Source organism: Bubalus bubalis, chromosome 7 (genome assembly GCF_019923935.1).
Source record: "Bubalus bubalis isolate 160015118507 breed Murrah chromosome 7, NDDB_SH_1, whole genome shotgun sequence".
In the NCBI taxonomy this organism is placed as follows: Eukaryota; Metazoa; Chordata; class Mammalia; order Artiodactyla; family Bovidae; genus Bubalus; species Bubalus bubalis.
In genome coordinates, this window is record NC_059163.1 from 27,773,568 (window position 1) to 27,787,453 (window position 13,886).

The window sequence follows — 13,886 nt, forward strand, 5'->3', positions numbered from 1 at the left end:
TCTTGAGTCACTCCTCTCACTGACCTTTTTGGTTATATATATGTATATATATATATATATATATATATAAGTATAGTTGAATGGCTTGGCTTTCCAGCCATGTCTCTCACCACATTCTCAAATGTCCTTATGAAATCATTTGCATGGTTTTGAGATTCGTTTGCAGGGTTTATTAGACAAGCTATTCTCATAGTATGGAAAGTTTATTCTTATTGAAGCTTTAAGATACAGCTCAAACAGCAGCTTGTCCTGGATCCCTGCACTGACTTGAGTTGGATGTCTGTCCTTAGTGATCTAGTCACATTTCAATGAAAAGCTCCTTCCCCCTGGAGTATCACTGTTGGTTTCTCTGAACCTCCCTTGTGTGACTGTGAGCTCCTAGAAGGCAGGGATGTTGGCTTATTCGTTCTCATATTCCAGCGCCAAGCACAGTGCCTAGAATTTACTAGGTGCTCAAGAAATGTCTGATGAATAAATGAACAAGTCCCTCTGTCACAGTTCATATAGTGCTGTGCCTGCGTGCATGCTAAGTCCCTTCAATTGTGTCCCACTCTGTGAGACCCTATAGATTACAGTCTGCCAGGCTCTTCTGTCCATGGGATTCTCCCAGCAAGAATACTGAGTTGGGTTGCCATTTCCTCTTCCAGGGGATCTTCCAGACCCAGGGATCGAAATGGTGTCTCTTACGTCTCCTGCACTGGCAGACGGATTCTTTACCACTGGGGGCTTCCCTGGTGGCTCAGACAATAAAGAGGTAAAGAATTTGCCTGCAAAGCAAGAGATCCGGGTTTGATCTAGTGCTGTGCTGAATGTCAAATCCAAGGCTTTAATCTGAACCAGGAACACCTTAGTGGTGATCCGGTATAAGACCAAGGAGGGCAGTGGGGTGATAGGGAGGAAGAACATTGGAGTCTTTGGAGTAAAATACACCTAAGATTTTGTTTCAACCAACTATGAGTAGTGTTAACAATGAGTTGGTTACCTTTCCTGGGTGTTTAATTATCTCTAAAAGAAGATAATAATATCCTTCTTTCATGTGTTGAAAGTTAAGCAAAATAATACATCAAGCAAAAATATTTATTGTGGTACCCAGCACAGAGTAAATGTTCCATAAATGTACTATTGAATTGAATGGGAGCTATTCAACTAGGCTTCACCTTTTAGGTGATTTTGTGTAGCACAGATTCAGGCAAAACTGTCTTGCTATGGGTGATTATGCCATCTTGGGAAACCAGAAATTTCTCCTTTTGCTTGGGATCATAGGAGTTTGTGGACTCCTGTCTTTATGGCAACCCACTCCAGTGTTCTTGCCTGGAGAATCCCAGGGATGGAGGAGCCTGGTGGGCTGCCGTCTATGGGGTCGCACAGAGTCAGACACGACTGAAGCGACTTAGCAGTAGCAGCAGCAGCAGTCTTTATATAAAAAACCAAAGTGTGTGTTTCAAATAACTCAATCCCTTCTTAATCTTCTCAGTATTTTTTTGGGGGGGGTGGGGGGTGGGGAACGGGGATGATTTGTTTCCAGATACATAACTTTTATTTTAGATGGCCCAGCTCACCTGTTATTGTTTAGTCATTAAGTCATGTCCGATTCTTTGCCACCCCATGGACTGTAGCCAGCCATGCTCCTCTGTCCATGGGATTTCCTAGATAAGAATACTGGAGTGGATTGCCATTTCCTTCTCCAGGGGATCTTCCCAACCTTGGGACTGAACCCTTGAATCCAAGTCTCTTGCAGGAGACAGGCGAATTCTGTATCCCTGAGCCATCTTGGAAGCCCAGTGGCCCATCTGGTAAAGAATCTGCCCACCAGGAAGGAGCCTCAGGAGATGAGGGTTTGATCCCTGGGCAGTGTAACATGTGGTTGGACAACTTGGGAGCCAGACTTCCTGCATTTGAATCCTAGCCCCCACTCACCTACTTTCTCTATATCTCAGTTTCTCCATCTTCCAAAAGGGGTCAATAATACTACTTTAAAGGTTGTTATAAGGATCAATTAGTTAATACATACAAAGTTCTTACAATAGTGCCTAGTGATTATTTCAGAACAGAGATCCCAGAGTCCTCAAAGGTCATCAGATCAGATCAGATCAGATCAGTCGCTCAGTCGTGTCCGACTCTTTGTGATCCCATGAATCGCAGCATGCCAGGCCTCCCTGTCCATCACCAACTCCTGGAGTTCACTGAGACTCATGTCCATCGAATCAGTGATGCTATCCAGCCATCTCATCCTCTGTTGTCCCCTTCTCCTCCTGCCCCCAATCCCTCCCAGCATCAGAGTCTTTTCCAATGAGTCAACTCTTCCCATGAGGTGGCCAAAGTACTGGAGTTTCAGCTTTAGCGTCATTCCTTCCAAAGAAATCCCAGGGCTGATCTCCTTCAGAATGGACTGGTTGGATCTCCTTGCAGTCCAAGGGACTCTCAAGAGTCTTCTCCAACACCACAGTTCAAAAGCATCAATACTTTGGTACTCAGCCTTCTTCACAGTCCAACTCTCACATCCATACATGACCACAGGAAAAACCATAGCCTTGACTAGACGGACCTTTGTTGGCAAAGTAATGTCTCTGCTTTTCAATATGCCATCTAGGTTGGTCATAACTTTTCTTCCAAGGAGTAAGCGTCTTTTAATTTCATGGCTGCAGTCACCATCTGCTGTGATTTTGGAGCCCAGAAAAGTAAAGTCTGACACTGTTTCCTCTGTTTCCTCATCTATTTCCCATGAAGTGATGGGACCGGATGCCATGATCTTCGTTTTCTGAATGTTGAGCTTTAAGCCAACTTTTTCACTCTCCACTTTCACTTTCATCAAGAGGCTTTTTAGTTCTTCTTCACTTTCTGCCATAAGGGTGGTGTAATCTGCATATCTGAGGTTATTGATATTTCTTCCGGCAATCTTGATTCCAGCTTGTGTTTCTTCCAGTCCAGCGTTTCTCATGATGTACTCTGCATATAAGTTAAATAAACAGGGTGAAGATATACAGCCTTGATGTAGTCCTTTTCCTATTTGGAACCAGTCTGTTGTTCCATGTCTAGTTCTAACTGTTGCTTCCTGACCTGCATACAAATTTCTCAAGAGGCAGATCAGGTGGTCTGGTATTCTCATCTCTTTCAGAATTGTCCACAGTTTATTGTGATCCACACAGTCAAAGGCTTTGGCATAGTCAATAAAGCAGAAATAGATGTTTTTCTGGAACTCTCTTGCTTTTTCCAGGATCCAGCAGATTCTGGCAATTTGATCTCTGGTTCCTCTGCCTTTTCTAAAACCAGCTTGAACATCAGGAAGTTCACAGTTCACATATTGCTAAAACCTGGCTTGGAGAATTTTGAGCATTACTTTACCAGTGTGTGACATGAGTGCAATTGTGTGGTAGTTTGAGCATTCTTTGGCATTGCCTTTCTTTGGGATTGGAATGAAAACTGACCTTTTCCAGTCCTGTGTCCACTACTGCATTTTCCAAATTTGCTGGCATATTGAGTGCAGCACTTTAACAGCATCATCTTTCAGGATTTGAAATAGCTCAACTGGAATTCTATCACCTCCACTAGCTTTGTTCGTAGTGATGCTTTCTAAGGCCCACTTGACTTCACATTCCAGGATGTCTGGCTCTAGGTGAGTGATCACACCATCGTGATTATCTGGGTCGTGAAGATCTTTTTTGTACAGTTCTTCTGTGTATTCTTGCCACCTCTTCTTAATATCTTCTGCTTCTGTTAGGTCCATACCATTTCTGTCCTTTATCGAGCCCATCTTTGCATGAAATATTCCTTTGGTATCTCTGATTTTCTTGAAGAGATCTCTAGTCTTTCCCATTCTGTTGTTTTCCTCTATTTCTTTGCATTGATTGCTAAAGAAGACTTTCTTATCTCTTCTTGCTATTCTTTGGAAATCTGCATTCAGATGTTTATATCTTTCCTTTTCTCCTTTGCTTTTTGCTTCTCTTCTTTTCACAGCTATTTGTAAGGCCTCCCCAGACAGCCATTTTGCTTTTTTGCATTTCTTTTCCATGGGGATGGTCTTGATCCCTGTCTCCTGTACAATGTCTCGAACCTCATTCCATAGTTCATCAGGCACTCTATCAGATCTAGGCCCTTAAAGCTATTTCTCACTTCCACTGTATAATCATAAGGGATTTGATTTAGGTCATACCTGAATGGTCTAGTGGTTTTCCCTACTTTCTTCAATTTCAGTCTGAATTTGGCAATAAGGAGTTCATGGTCTGAGCCACAGTCAGCTCCTGGTCTTGTTTTTGCTGACTGTATAGAACTTCTCCATCTTTGGCTGCAAAGAATATAATCAATCTGATTTTGGTGTTGACCATCTGGTGATGTCCATGTGTAGAGTCTTCTCTTGTGTTGTTGGAAGAGGGTGTTTGCTATGACCAGTGCATTTTCTTGGCAAAACTCTCTTTGCCCTGCTTCATTCCGTATTCCAAGGCCAAATTTGCCTGTTACTCCAGGTGTTTCTTGACTTCCTACTTTGGCATTCCAGTCCCCTATAATGAAAAGGACATCTTTTTTGCGTGTTAGTTCTAAAAGGTCTTGTAGGTCTTCATAGAACTGTTCAACTTCAGCTTCTTCAGCGTTACTGGTTGGGGCATAGACTTGGATTACTATGATATTGAACGGTTTGCCTTGGAAACGAAGAGAGGTCATTCTTTCGTTTTTGAGATTGCATCCAAGTACTGCATTTTGGACTCTTTTGTTGACCATGATGGCTACTCCATTTCTTCTGAGGGATTCCTACCCGCAGTAGTAGATATAATGGTTATCTGAGTTAAATTCACCCATTCCAGTCCATTTCAGTTCACTGATTCCTAGAATGTAGACGTTCACTCTTGCCATCTCTTGTTTGACCACTTCCAAATTGCCTTGATTCATGGACCTGACATTCCAGGTTCCTATGCAATATTGCTCTTTATAGCATCGGACCTTGCTTCTATCACCAGTCACGTCCACAGCTGGGTATTGATTTTGCTTTGGCTCCATCCCTTCATTCTTTCTGGAGTTATTTCCCCACTGATCTCCAGTAGCATATTGGGCACCTACTGACCTGGGGAGTTCCTCTTTCAGTATCCTATTATTTTGACTTTTTATACTGTTCATGGGGTTATCAAGGCAAGAATACTGAAGTGGTTTGCCATTCCCTTCTCCAGTGGACCACATTCAAGGGTCATAGCATCTTTAAATGTTATTTTTAATTTATGAGATGTTTATTAAATAAAAACTCATTCATTTGCTCAGCATTTATTAGACATTTGCTAGCATCTTTTACCCTTTCCTCTTCCTTTCTCTTCTGAAATGACTGTTAGCTGATACTTTATTAATTAGATGAGCAGTGAAATAACATGAGTCATTGTAACTAGCTGTGTAAGGGTTTGACCTTCTACATAGCTTCACTGGGTTATAGCTAATAGGAAGGACTGCTTACTGAGAAATTCATTTAAAGCATGGGTGAGTAACTGAACCCAGAGCTTATAATTAGGAAAACATTCTAAAAGAGTAGCAAGTAATTGCCATGTACTTTATGGGCAAAGTTATTGTTTAAAAATGCCGTATTTAGTAAATTTGTTAAAGAAACATTCCAGCTAATTAGAAGAGACTATATTTGTAGATTTTAATTATAACCTTAAAAAAAATACCATTAAAGCCTCCCTCCCACACTTGCAATTAAAAGTGATTTGCCCCCCATTTCCAGTTCTATGTGAAAGAGATTTTTTGATATTTCAGATATTTCTAAGCTCTCTTCCTGTTATTTTGACCTTGCGATGAAGAGTCTAGCTATCTTGCAGGAAGCAATTTTCCCTCATACATCCTGGGGTCATTTTGCAATAGATGGCCTTAGGTGGTTTTTTCTCCTTTGCTTGCATAGAGCCTCATCTTTCAACTGATGGCTGTGACCAAGCTAGTTTTTCTTTTTTTTTAATCATTGTAGCAGCTACAATATCATCAGTCAGGGACCTCCTTACTTGAGAAATAAGGCTTTGTGGGAACTAACTGCCTTGGCTTTTTATCAGACATAGACTCTAGAGTGGCCTGGCAATAGATATCTTCTTAAACAAACAATAACAACAAAAAATGAAATTACACAGTCATCTTTCTAAGAAGCAGAGCTTCATCTTTCTGAAATTTAAATAATTATGTATACGGCCAGTATCTCTTTGTGTTTGGCATGAGTCTGAGGAGAAAAAAAGAGAAGATATTTGTTAGCCAAAAGTAGTGACGTTACAACATATCATTTTGGTTTTCAAATATCTTCAGACAAATTTTTATGCATCCTTTAGGCATCTGACACAAGTCAGGGACTGCAATGGACAGTCCTCAGATTACTGAATTTTAGGTGGTTGACTGCGGCTTGGTCAAATGGCTCTGTAACTGTAACTTCAGACAGGGGGCATCTGCTAAGTTGAGGTCAACTCAGGACTGTATTGATGAAGTTGATGAGAGAATGAGAGGGGAATTGGGGCATTTGGAGAGCTTGCTGATTTCTGATTACTTCACTTTACCATGACCATGCAGCAAAGGGGCCTTTAGAGAGCAGAGGGATAGGTGGGGCTCCCCAGTGACTCAGAGGGTAAAGAATCTCCCTGCAATGCAGTAGGCACAGGTTTGATCCTTGGGTGGGGAAGATCCCCTGGAGGAGGAAATGGCAACCCACACCAGTATTCTTGCCTGAAAAATCCTATGGACAGAGGAGCCTGGTGGGCTACAGTCCATGGCATCCCAAAAGAGTTAAACACAACCAAGCTAATAAGCACACAGGGAATGGTGCACAGATCTGAAACTGTGGCTTTAGAGGATCAGATAAAGGAACTGGAGAGGACATCTATTGTGTTTTGAGGGGATGCAGTTGGAGAGGTGGTGAATGGAAGAGACTTACCTAATCTGACTCCTGCAAGCATTAGAACCAGAACTGATTGGTGGAAGATGAAAAGAGAGCCCAGGGGGTGGGGGAAGGTGTGTGGAGAGGAATTCTATAAAATAACACTTGCAGAGCTTTGTGTATGTTCCATGTTTGATCATATAAAACCATATACTTTGAATATAATTTATAATAGGAGAACTCAGGCACACTGAAACTCTTTGTATCGCCCTCTGATGAAATGGGAAATCCTGGGGATTTTTGAATTCCCTGTCCAGGGATATTTAAGCACTTGAGAGTGCTGTATAGGGGATTTTATCACCCCCTCCCTTTCAAACTCAGAATCTAAAATTTCAAGGTAGATTTTAGTGTTACCCTCCCCGTTTATTTATCTTAGACATATTGTTGCTGCTAAGTCACTTCAGTCGTGTCCAACTCTGTGCGACCCAATAGACGGCAGCCCACCAGGCTTCCCCGTCCCTGGGATTCTCCAGGCAAGAACACTGGAGTGGGTTGCCATTTCCTTCTCCAGTGCATGAAAGTGAAAAGTGAAAGTGAAGTCGTTCAGTCATGCCCGGCCCTCAGCGATCCCATGGATTGCGGCCTTCAAGGCTCCTCCGTCCATGGGATTTTCCAGGCAAGAGTACTGGAGTGGGGTGTCATTGCCTTCTCCAGACATATTGTTAATGATGTTCAAAGGATGACAGGTTTTTAGCAAAGAATGAAATTTCTCATGAACACAGTGATTGTACAGCTTAAACACATTTTGTTTAAAGGAATTGTACCCTTTGTTAATTCCAAGTAATGAAAAAAGTGTTAATTTCTTCAACAAAGAAATAGTAGAGATTCTTAAGAGTCTTTTACTTTTTGACCTTGTTGCCCTGTTTTTGTTCTATTTTTATAGCTGTGATGAAGGCTATGCTGGGGCCAGATGTGAGAGAGTTGACTTGTTTTACCTAAGAGGAGACAGAGGGCAGATTTTGGTGATTTGTTTGATAGCAGTTATGGTAATTTTTATCATTTTGGTGGTCAGTATCTGCACATGCTGTCAGTAAGTATTTTTAAATTGAATTTTAAGGAAGTCTAAAACCTTTTATCTTTCCTTTCCTATCTTCTTTCCTTCCTTCCCTCCTTCCTGCCTTTTCTCTTCCCCCCTTTTTTTAATTTAAATTACTTTTTACAGTTCACCATCATTTATTCTGAAGCATTTATAATAAACACATGACATGATTTTTGTCATTTTTCTAAGCATAATTATTATAATTCAAATAAAATTTATATAAATCCTCTGAGAAAGAGGAAGTGGGCAAAATGGATGAAGGCGACCCAAATGTATAAACTTCTAGTTATAAGATAAACAGGTCATGGGATGTAATGTACACATAGTGATTATAGTTAATAATACAGTCTTGAATATTTGAAAGTTTCTTAGGAGATCTGGAAAGTTCTCATCATAAGAATGAAAAATTTTGTAAATGTGGAGATGGATATTAAACACTAAACTTATTGTGGTGATCATTTTCAATATAAACATATATCACATCATACCTGAAATGGATAAAATGTTACACATCAATTATATATCAATTTAAAAGTCAGTTTTGTTGTTCAGTTGCTAAGTCGTGTCCAACTCTCTGCAACCCCATGAACTGCAGCACACCAGGCCTCCTGGTCCTTCACTGCCTCCTTGAGTTTGAGCTGTCGTCCCCTTCTCCTCCCACCTCCAATCTTTTCCAGCATCAGGGTCTTTTCCAGTGAATGAGCTCTTCACATCAGGTGGCCAAAGGACTGGTGCTTCAGCTTCAGCATCAGTCCTTCCAATGAATATTCAGGATTGATTTCCTTTGGGATTGACAGGTTTAATCTCCTTGTAGTCCAAGGAAATAAAAAAAAGTCAATTATTTAGCCCTAGAGTCCATCATGTTTTATGTAAGTTTGTTAATAGTTTAAGCAATACTTTTCTTAAACTATACCGTGACACAAAAACTTTGAAAGATAGAAACAAAAGTATTTTTTATTAGTCACATTAAAATAATGAATTTTATTTACAAAAGATGCCCGCACTGTTTCTCCTGTCTTTATTTATTGTATACCTCAACTTTGTTAATCAAGAAAAATCCTTGTTTTTTCTCTGAGATAGAATGGCTTAGTACAATGCTTTAGTTTTGGAAACTTCATCAAATTTTTTATCAGGCCAGAACTCCCACACGGCATGCTAAAAAAGCATTTTCTTAAAATGCTACCTTCATGTCTTGAGAAGCCTCCTGAACTGTACTTTGGACTGTGGTTCTCATTACAGGAAGGTGTTACATGATTCCTTTCTTTATAGCATTCTTGGTAGAAAAGCGTTAACACAGCTACCAGCTGTCTAGAGAGATTTTTGTCACAGCTGTGCCATCAAACACTTTTGAGAACTTGGACAAACTTCTTAATCTCTTTAAACTTTAATTTTATTTTCTGTAAAATGAGAGGATTAAACTCTCATTTACAGATAATCTGTAGGATTCCTTCTAGCTATAAAATTGATAGATATTTGTAACATTTTACTTCCTTTATGGCAAAAGGAATTTTAGAATGCCAAGTTTGGGGCAGAGCTGGGAAATGCTCTATTTTATTACATTCATTTTGTATCATATTTTAAGAAAACTGGACTGCACTACAGAATATCTAATACACTTCTTAATTAATTTATCTAGAAACTTAATTAACATTCAGAGATTACCCTCATTCTCTTAGTCTTATGTTGGTTTCCATTTTGTACTATCTTTTATTTACATACTAAATAATGCTTATCAGTCTATTTTGTAAAATGACTTGGCTTGAAAAGTTTTCTTGTGCTCAGCAAGCTCTATCCACAATCAAGTACTATATTCCTTCTATGTAGCTATAACTACATTCTCTCTGTACTTTTGCTATTGTAGCTATTTGAGCCCAGAGAAAGGGATGGTTAAGAGAGAACCTAAAAAAGAATTTTTTTAATGAACCTGTACATTTTTACCAGTCTGGAAATAAGATCTTAGGCTTTCTTGATGTTTAATTTTGTGACTGCATTAACTAAAAGGACCACTCTAATTTCTAACACTTTGTTTTCCAAGTCCTCTTCGGAAACGTCGGAAAAGAAGAAAGAAGGAAGAAGAAATGGAAACTCTGGGTAAAGATATAACTCCTATAAATGATGATATTCAAGAGACTAGTATTGCTTAATGGTAAGTGTGATAAACTTAGTAGATGGGGAGCTCTTCAGGTGACATTTGCCTGGTGAAGTGGGGTTTAATTGCATTCAGTAAATCATTGATTGGAATTTGATTGTGTTTAAAAACATCTAAAAATAAACTGACAATTTTTTCATTGAATCTGAAGCCAGATAAAAGACTTTATCATATCTTTCTTTTGCATAGTACCACAGAGATAGAATATAGACTTTTACACAGTTTTTCTGATGCACTTAGATCAGTCTGGTTTCTTGTTCTGTGTGGTTGTGGTGGTTATTTTATATTCTTATAAAATATTATAAGATATTTGATATATTTTTCACTTGGGGACACAAATAAGAAAGATTTTAGTTTAGACATCTCACATTGAAAGGAAATAGCAAAAGCGGTGTTTTGATAATAACCATGTTTATGGAGCATTTACCACATTCCAAGCACTGTTCTAGGCTCTTTTAAATCTTCCATCATTTGAGATCCCAGCACGAATCACAAATTCTCTCAGATGATCCAACAAAGACATTTTGATGAAGGGGCTGGGAGGGCAGGGTTGAGGGAACCTATAGGAATATTGAGGCTCCCAGAGTCTAGCAACTGCTGGAGGCTGCCCCCCACCTGTGCCTGAAAGGGCAGAAAAACACTTACCTTGCCATTGAGAAGCTGGCTGTGCTCTAGGGCCCACCAGGCAGAAGCTGTAGCTATGGATGGGAGTAGCCATGGTCAGCACCTGAACAAGGAAGGAGGCAGGAGCGGGAGAAGAATATCCCAAACCTCTGTCCTCTTGCCTTCAGATCTTCAGCAGGTACCTTTCACTAGCCAAACCCAGAGGAAAGAGAGCATTCACATTTGCTTGTACCAGAGTTCTTATGCAGAGAACTATTATTTCTGCCTTTCTGCTTACCATTCCCAGAGTTGGCTTTATCCTTGGCTAAGTCCTCTTAGGTCATAGAAGAAGCTAGCAGCAACCATGGCCACACACTGCCTTGTTCATCCAGCAGGAGAAAGTGGTGGCTTTCCATAGCTTACCCAGCAAAATCTCCTCTTCCAGAAATGCTCAACTGAACACTAGAATACAGTAAATGATTATCAAGAAATTATAATGTTCTTCTAGCTGATTATCAGAATGATATGAATGAATTGAAAACAAAAATGTTGACTCGTGTGTGTGTGTGTGTGTGTGTTTTATGAGATTGCAAGAAGAATAGGTGGCTCATGTCCTGAAAAACTTGGAGCTCCCCAAGGGTTTTGGCAAAGCAGGTGGGAGGTGGGATGGCTGGGTACATGATCAGCTTGTGCACAGTTCTCTGGCTGATGATGAGGCAGCATGGTGGTGTCATAGGGATTAACATTATCAGTTTTTAGGCTCCAGTAGAAACTTGGGGCTATGTGTTCAGGGTCATCAGGTAGGTAACTTCTTCTATTTGGTGGGAGGTTTTCCCATTGGCAAAATAAATCAGGAAATTTGCATCAAATACTATTAATTAGGTACTTGAGAGAGTACAGAAAGCAGAGGATACAGGTGAAGGCAGGTCTCAGGAAGTCCCTATAGGGTCTGGCTCGGTTACAATTCCCCCCTTTTCTTATATATTCCTCAATCTTGAGGAGAATGAATTTTGAAGAAGAAAAGGAATAAAGGTTCAGATAGAGAGGTTAATTGATAAACTTGACAGAGTTACCCACAGAGTACCCACAGTTTCCTGCTTGGGATTTGTGTTTTGGTTTTTTTTTTGTAATTACATAAAAAGTTTCTTTTTAATGGCTTGCCCATTTCTTTTTTTTCTTTCCTTTTTCCTATAGTCTATGAAGATTACTCCAGGTTGATGGCAAGTTACAAAGTATCTTCTTACTCATTTGAAAATGGACAGAATGTGTCTCAGGAAACAGCTAGCAAAATGAATTTTAAATAATGTATTTACTTTTTGTCCGTAATGTTAATTTGTGTTGTTTACTATTGTTTTTGTAGTAATAAGTAATTTTATTATTATATAGTATTTGGGAAAAGCACCCAGTTAAGCAGGGACATTTTAATAAACTTCCAGTTCAGTTTTGTCACCAAAATTACTAGTCAAACAAAAAAGAAGAGTAGGAAGGAGTTTAGATCTTAGGAATTGCATTAATAATAAAACTACCATTTATCCAACACTTACTATGTGCTAAGAGTTTGAAATACATTATTTCCTTTAATTCCTTCAAAAACCTATGATTCTCATTTCTTATGTATAGAAACAGGTCCTAAGAAGCTAAAGGACATTCCCTGGTGGCTCAGATGGTTAAGAATCTGCCTGCAATGCAGGAGACCTGGATTTGATCCCTGGGTCTTGCAGATATCCTGGAGAAGGGAATGGCAACCCACTCCAGTATTCTTACTTGGAGAATCCCATGGACAGAAAAGCCTAGCAGGCTACAGTCCATGGGATTGCAAAGAGGCAGATACAACACAAGAAGTTAACTAATCTAACCCAGATTTATAGAGTTAGGAATTGGTGGAGCTGAAATTGGAACCAATATTTAGCCAAGTTCAAGGTTTGCTGTTAACCATCATTTTTGTTCACTGGAGTTGTTGCAACCTAATGCACACTATAACCCAAAACTTCACACTAAACTGTGTTTGCAATGACTGAGGCACTGGTACATTTTCCTGCAGAAACTCAGATTGCAGAGTCCTGGATACATGTTAACTGTTACCATTATGCTTTCTATAGGCTTGACTTTCATTATGTTTCTTTGCTCCTTTGTAAATTCTCGGTGATATACATACATTTTTACATTTCTAAAGCAAACAGATTTGTCCCACAGTTAGGAAAATGACAGAGATGAAAAGTAATTGCATGACCATCTTTAAGCTCCAGGTAAATGTTTATGCTTGCTAAAGGATAGATAAAGCACTGGAAGAGGCTGTTTATCCTGGGGTAAATGGTCAGGGACATCACAACAGAGCCCAGGCAGGATGTATAAGGCATATCCTGATTTTTGTTCTTCTGGTGCTTCCCAGGCGACACTAGTGGTAAAGAACCCACCTGCTAATGCAGGATACTTAAGAGACACAAGTTCAATCCCTGGGTTGGGAAGATGCCCTGGAGGAGGGCATGGCAACCTGTTCTAGCACTCTTGCCTAGAGAGTCCCATGGACAGAGGAGCCTTGTGGGCTATGGTCCATAGGGTCACAAGGAGTCGGACACAACTGACGTGACTTAGCACACAAGAAAACAGTACCTGTGATTGATCTCAGATGAATTTTAGTGCAATCAAATTATGACCATAGTCACCACCCATCTTGCCAATGCTCCTTCAACTCCATATTACATTTAATGAAGATTCTTTTTAAATCTGAAAAAGCAGAATGCACATTTAGCCAAAATTCCATAGAATATGGAATTTCCTACATTGGCAGGGTGGATCATTTATAAAAACTGATGGCAGATGTCCTCAAATTACTACAATTTTGCTGTTGTGCCTATCAGCAAAGCAGCTTTTCCAGAATCTTTGTAAATTCTAAGTTGCAGTGTAGACTCCATGCCTGAAATGAAGCAGAGAATTCAGAGAAAAGGTGAAGCTGTGTATTACTTTTTATTACACACCGTATTTCAAGTGAGAATGAGGCTGTGCTTAAGTATAACACAGAAATAGCTCAAATATTAGTAAGAACTAAGTCAAACAATGGAGAAAGCGATGGCACCCCACTCCAGTACTCTTGCCTGGAAAATCCCATGGACGGAGGAGCCTGGTAGGCTGCAGTCCATGGGGTCGCAAAGAGTCAGACACGACTAAGCGACTTCACTGTCACTTTTCACTTTCATGCATTGGAGAAGGAAATG

At 39.9% G+C, this 13,886-nt stretch overlaps 1 protein-coding gene across 2 annotated transcripts in view; it reads left to right on the forward strand.

The window, feature by feature from the left end:
- The window catches only part of BTC (betacellulin), a 47,488-nt gene extending 35,275 nt beyond the window's left edge, over positions 1–12,213 (forward strand). Inside the window, exons 4-6 of one of the 2 annotated variants that reach the window (XM_006059647.4) lie at positions 7,767–7,913; positions 9,958–10,068; positions 11,869–12,213. In XM_006059647.4, the coding sequence (XP_006059709.3) occupies positions 7,767–7,913; positions 9,958–10,066 (256 nt within the window). In that variant the 3' untranslated portion in view covers positions 10,067–10,068; positions 11,869–12,213. Of the gene's footprint in view, positions 1–7,766; positions 7,914–9,957; positions 10,233–11,868 lie in introns of those variants that run through there. The other variant, XM_044945783.2, reaches the window with a different exon arrangement.
- Positions 12,214–13,886: the final 1,673 nt, after the last annotated feature.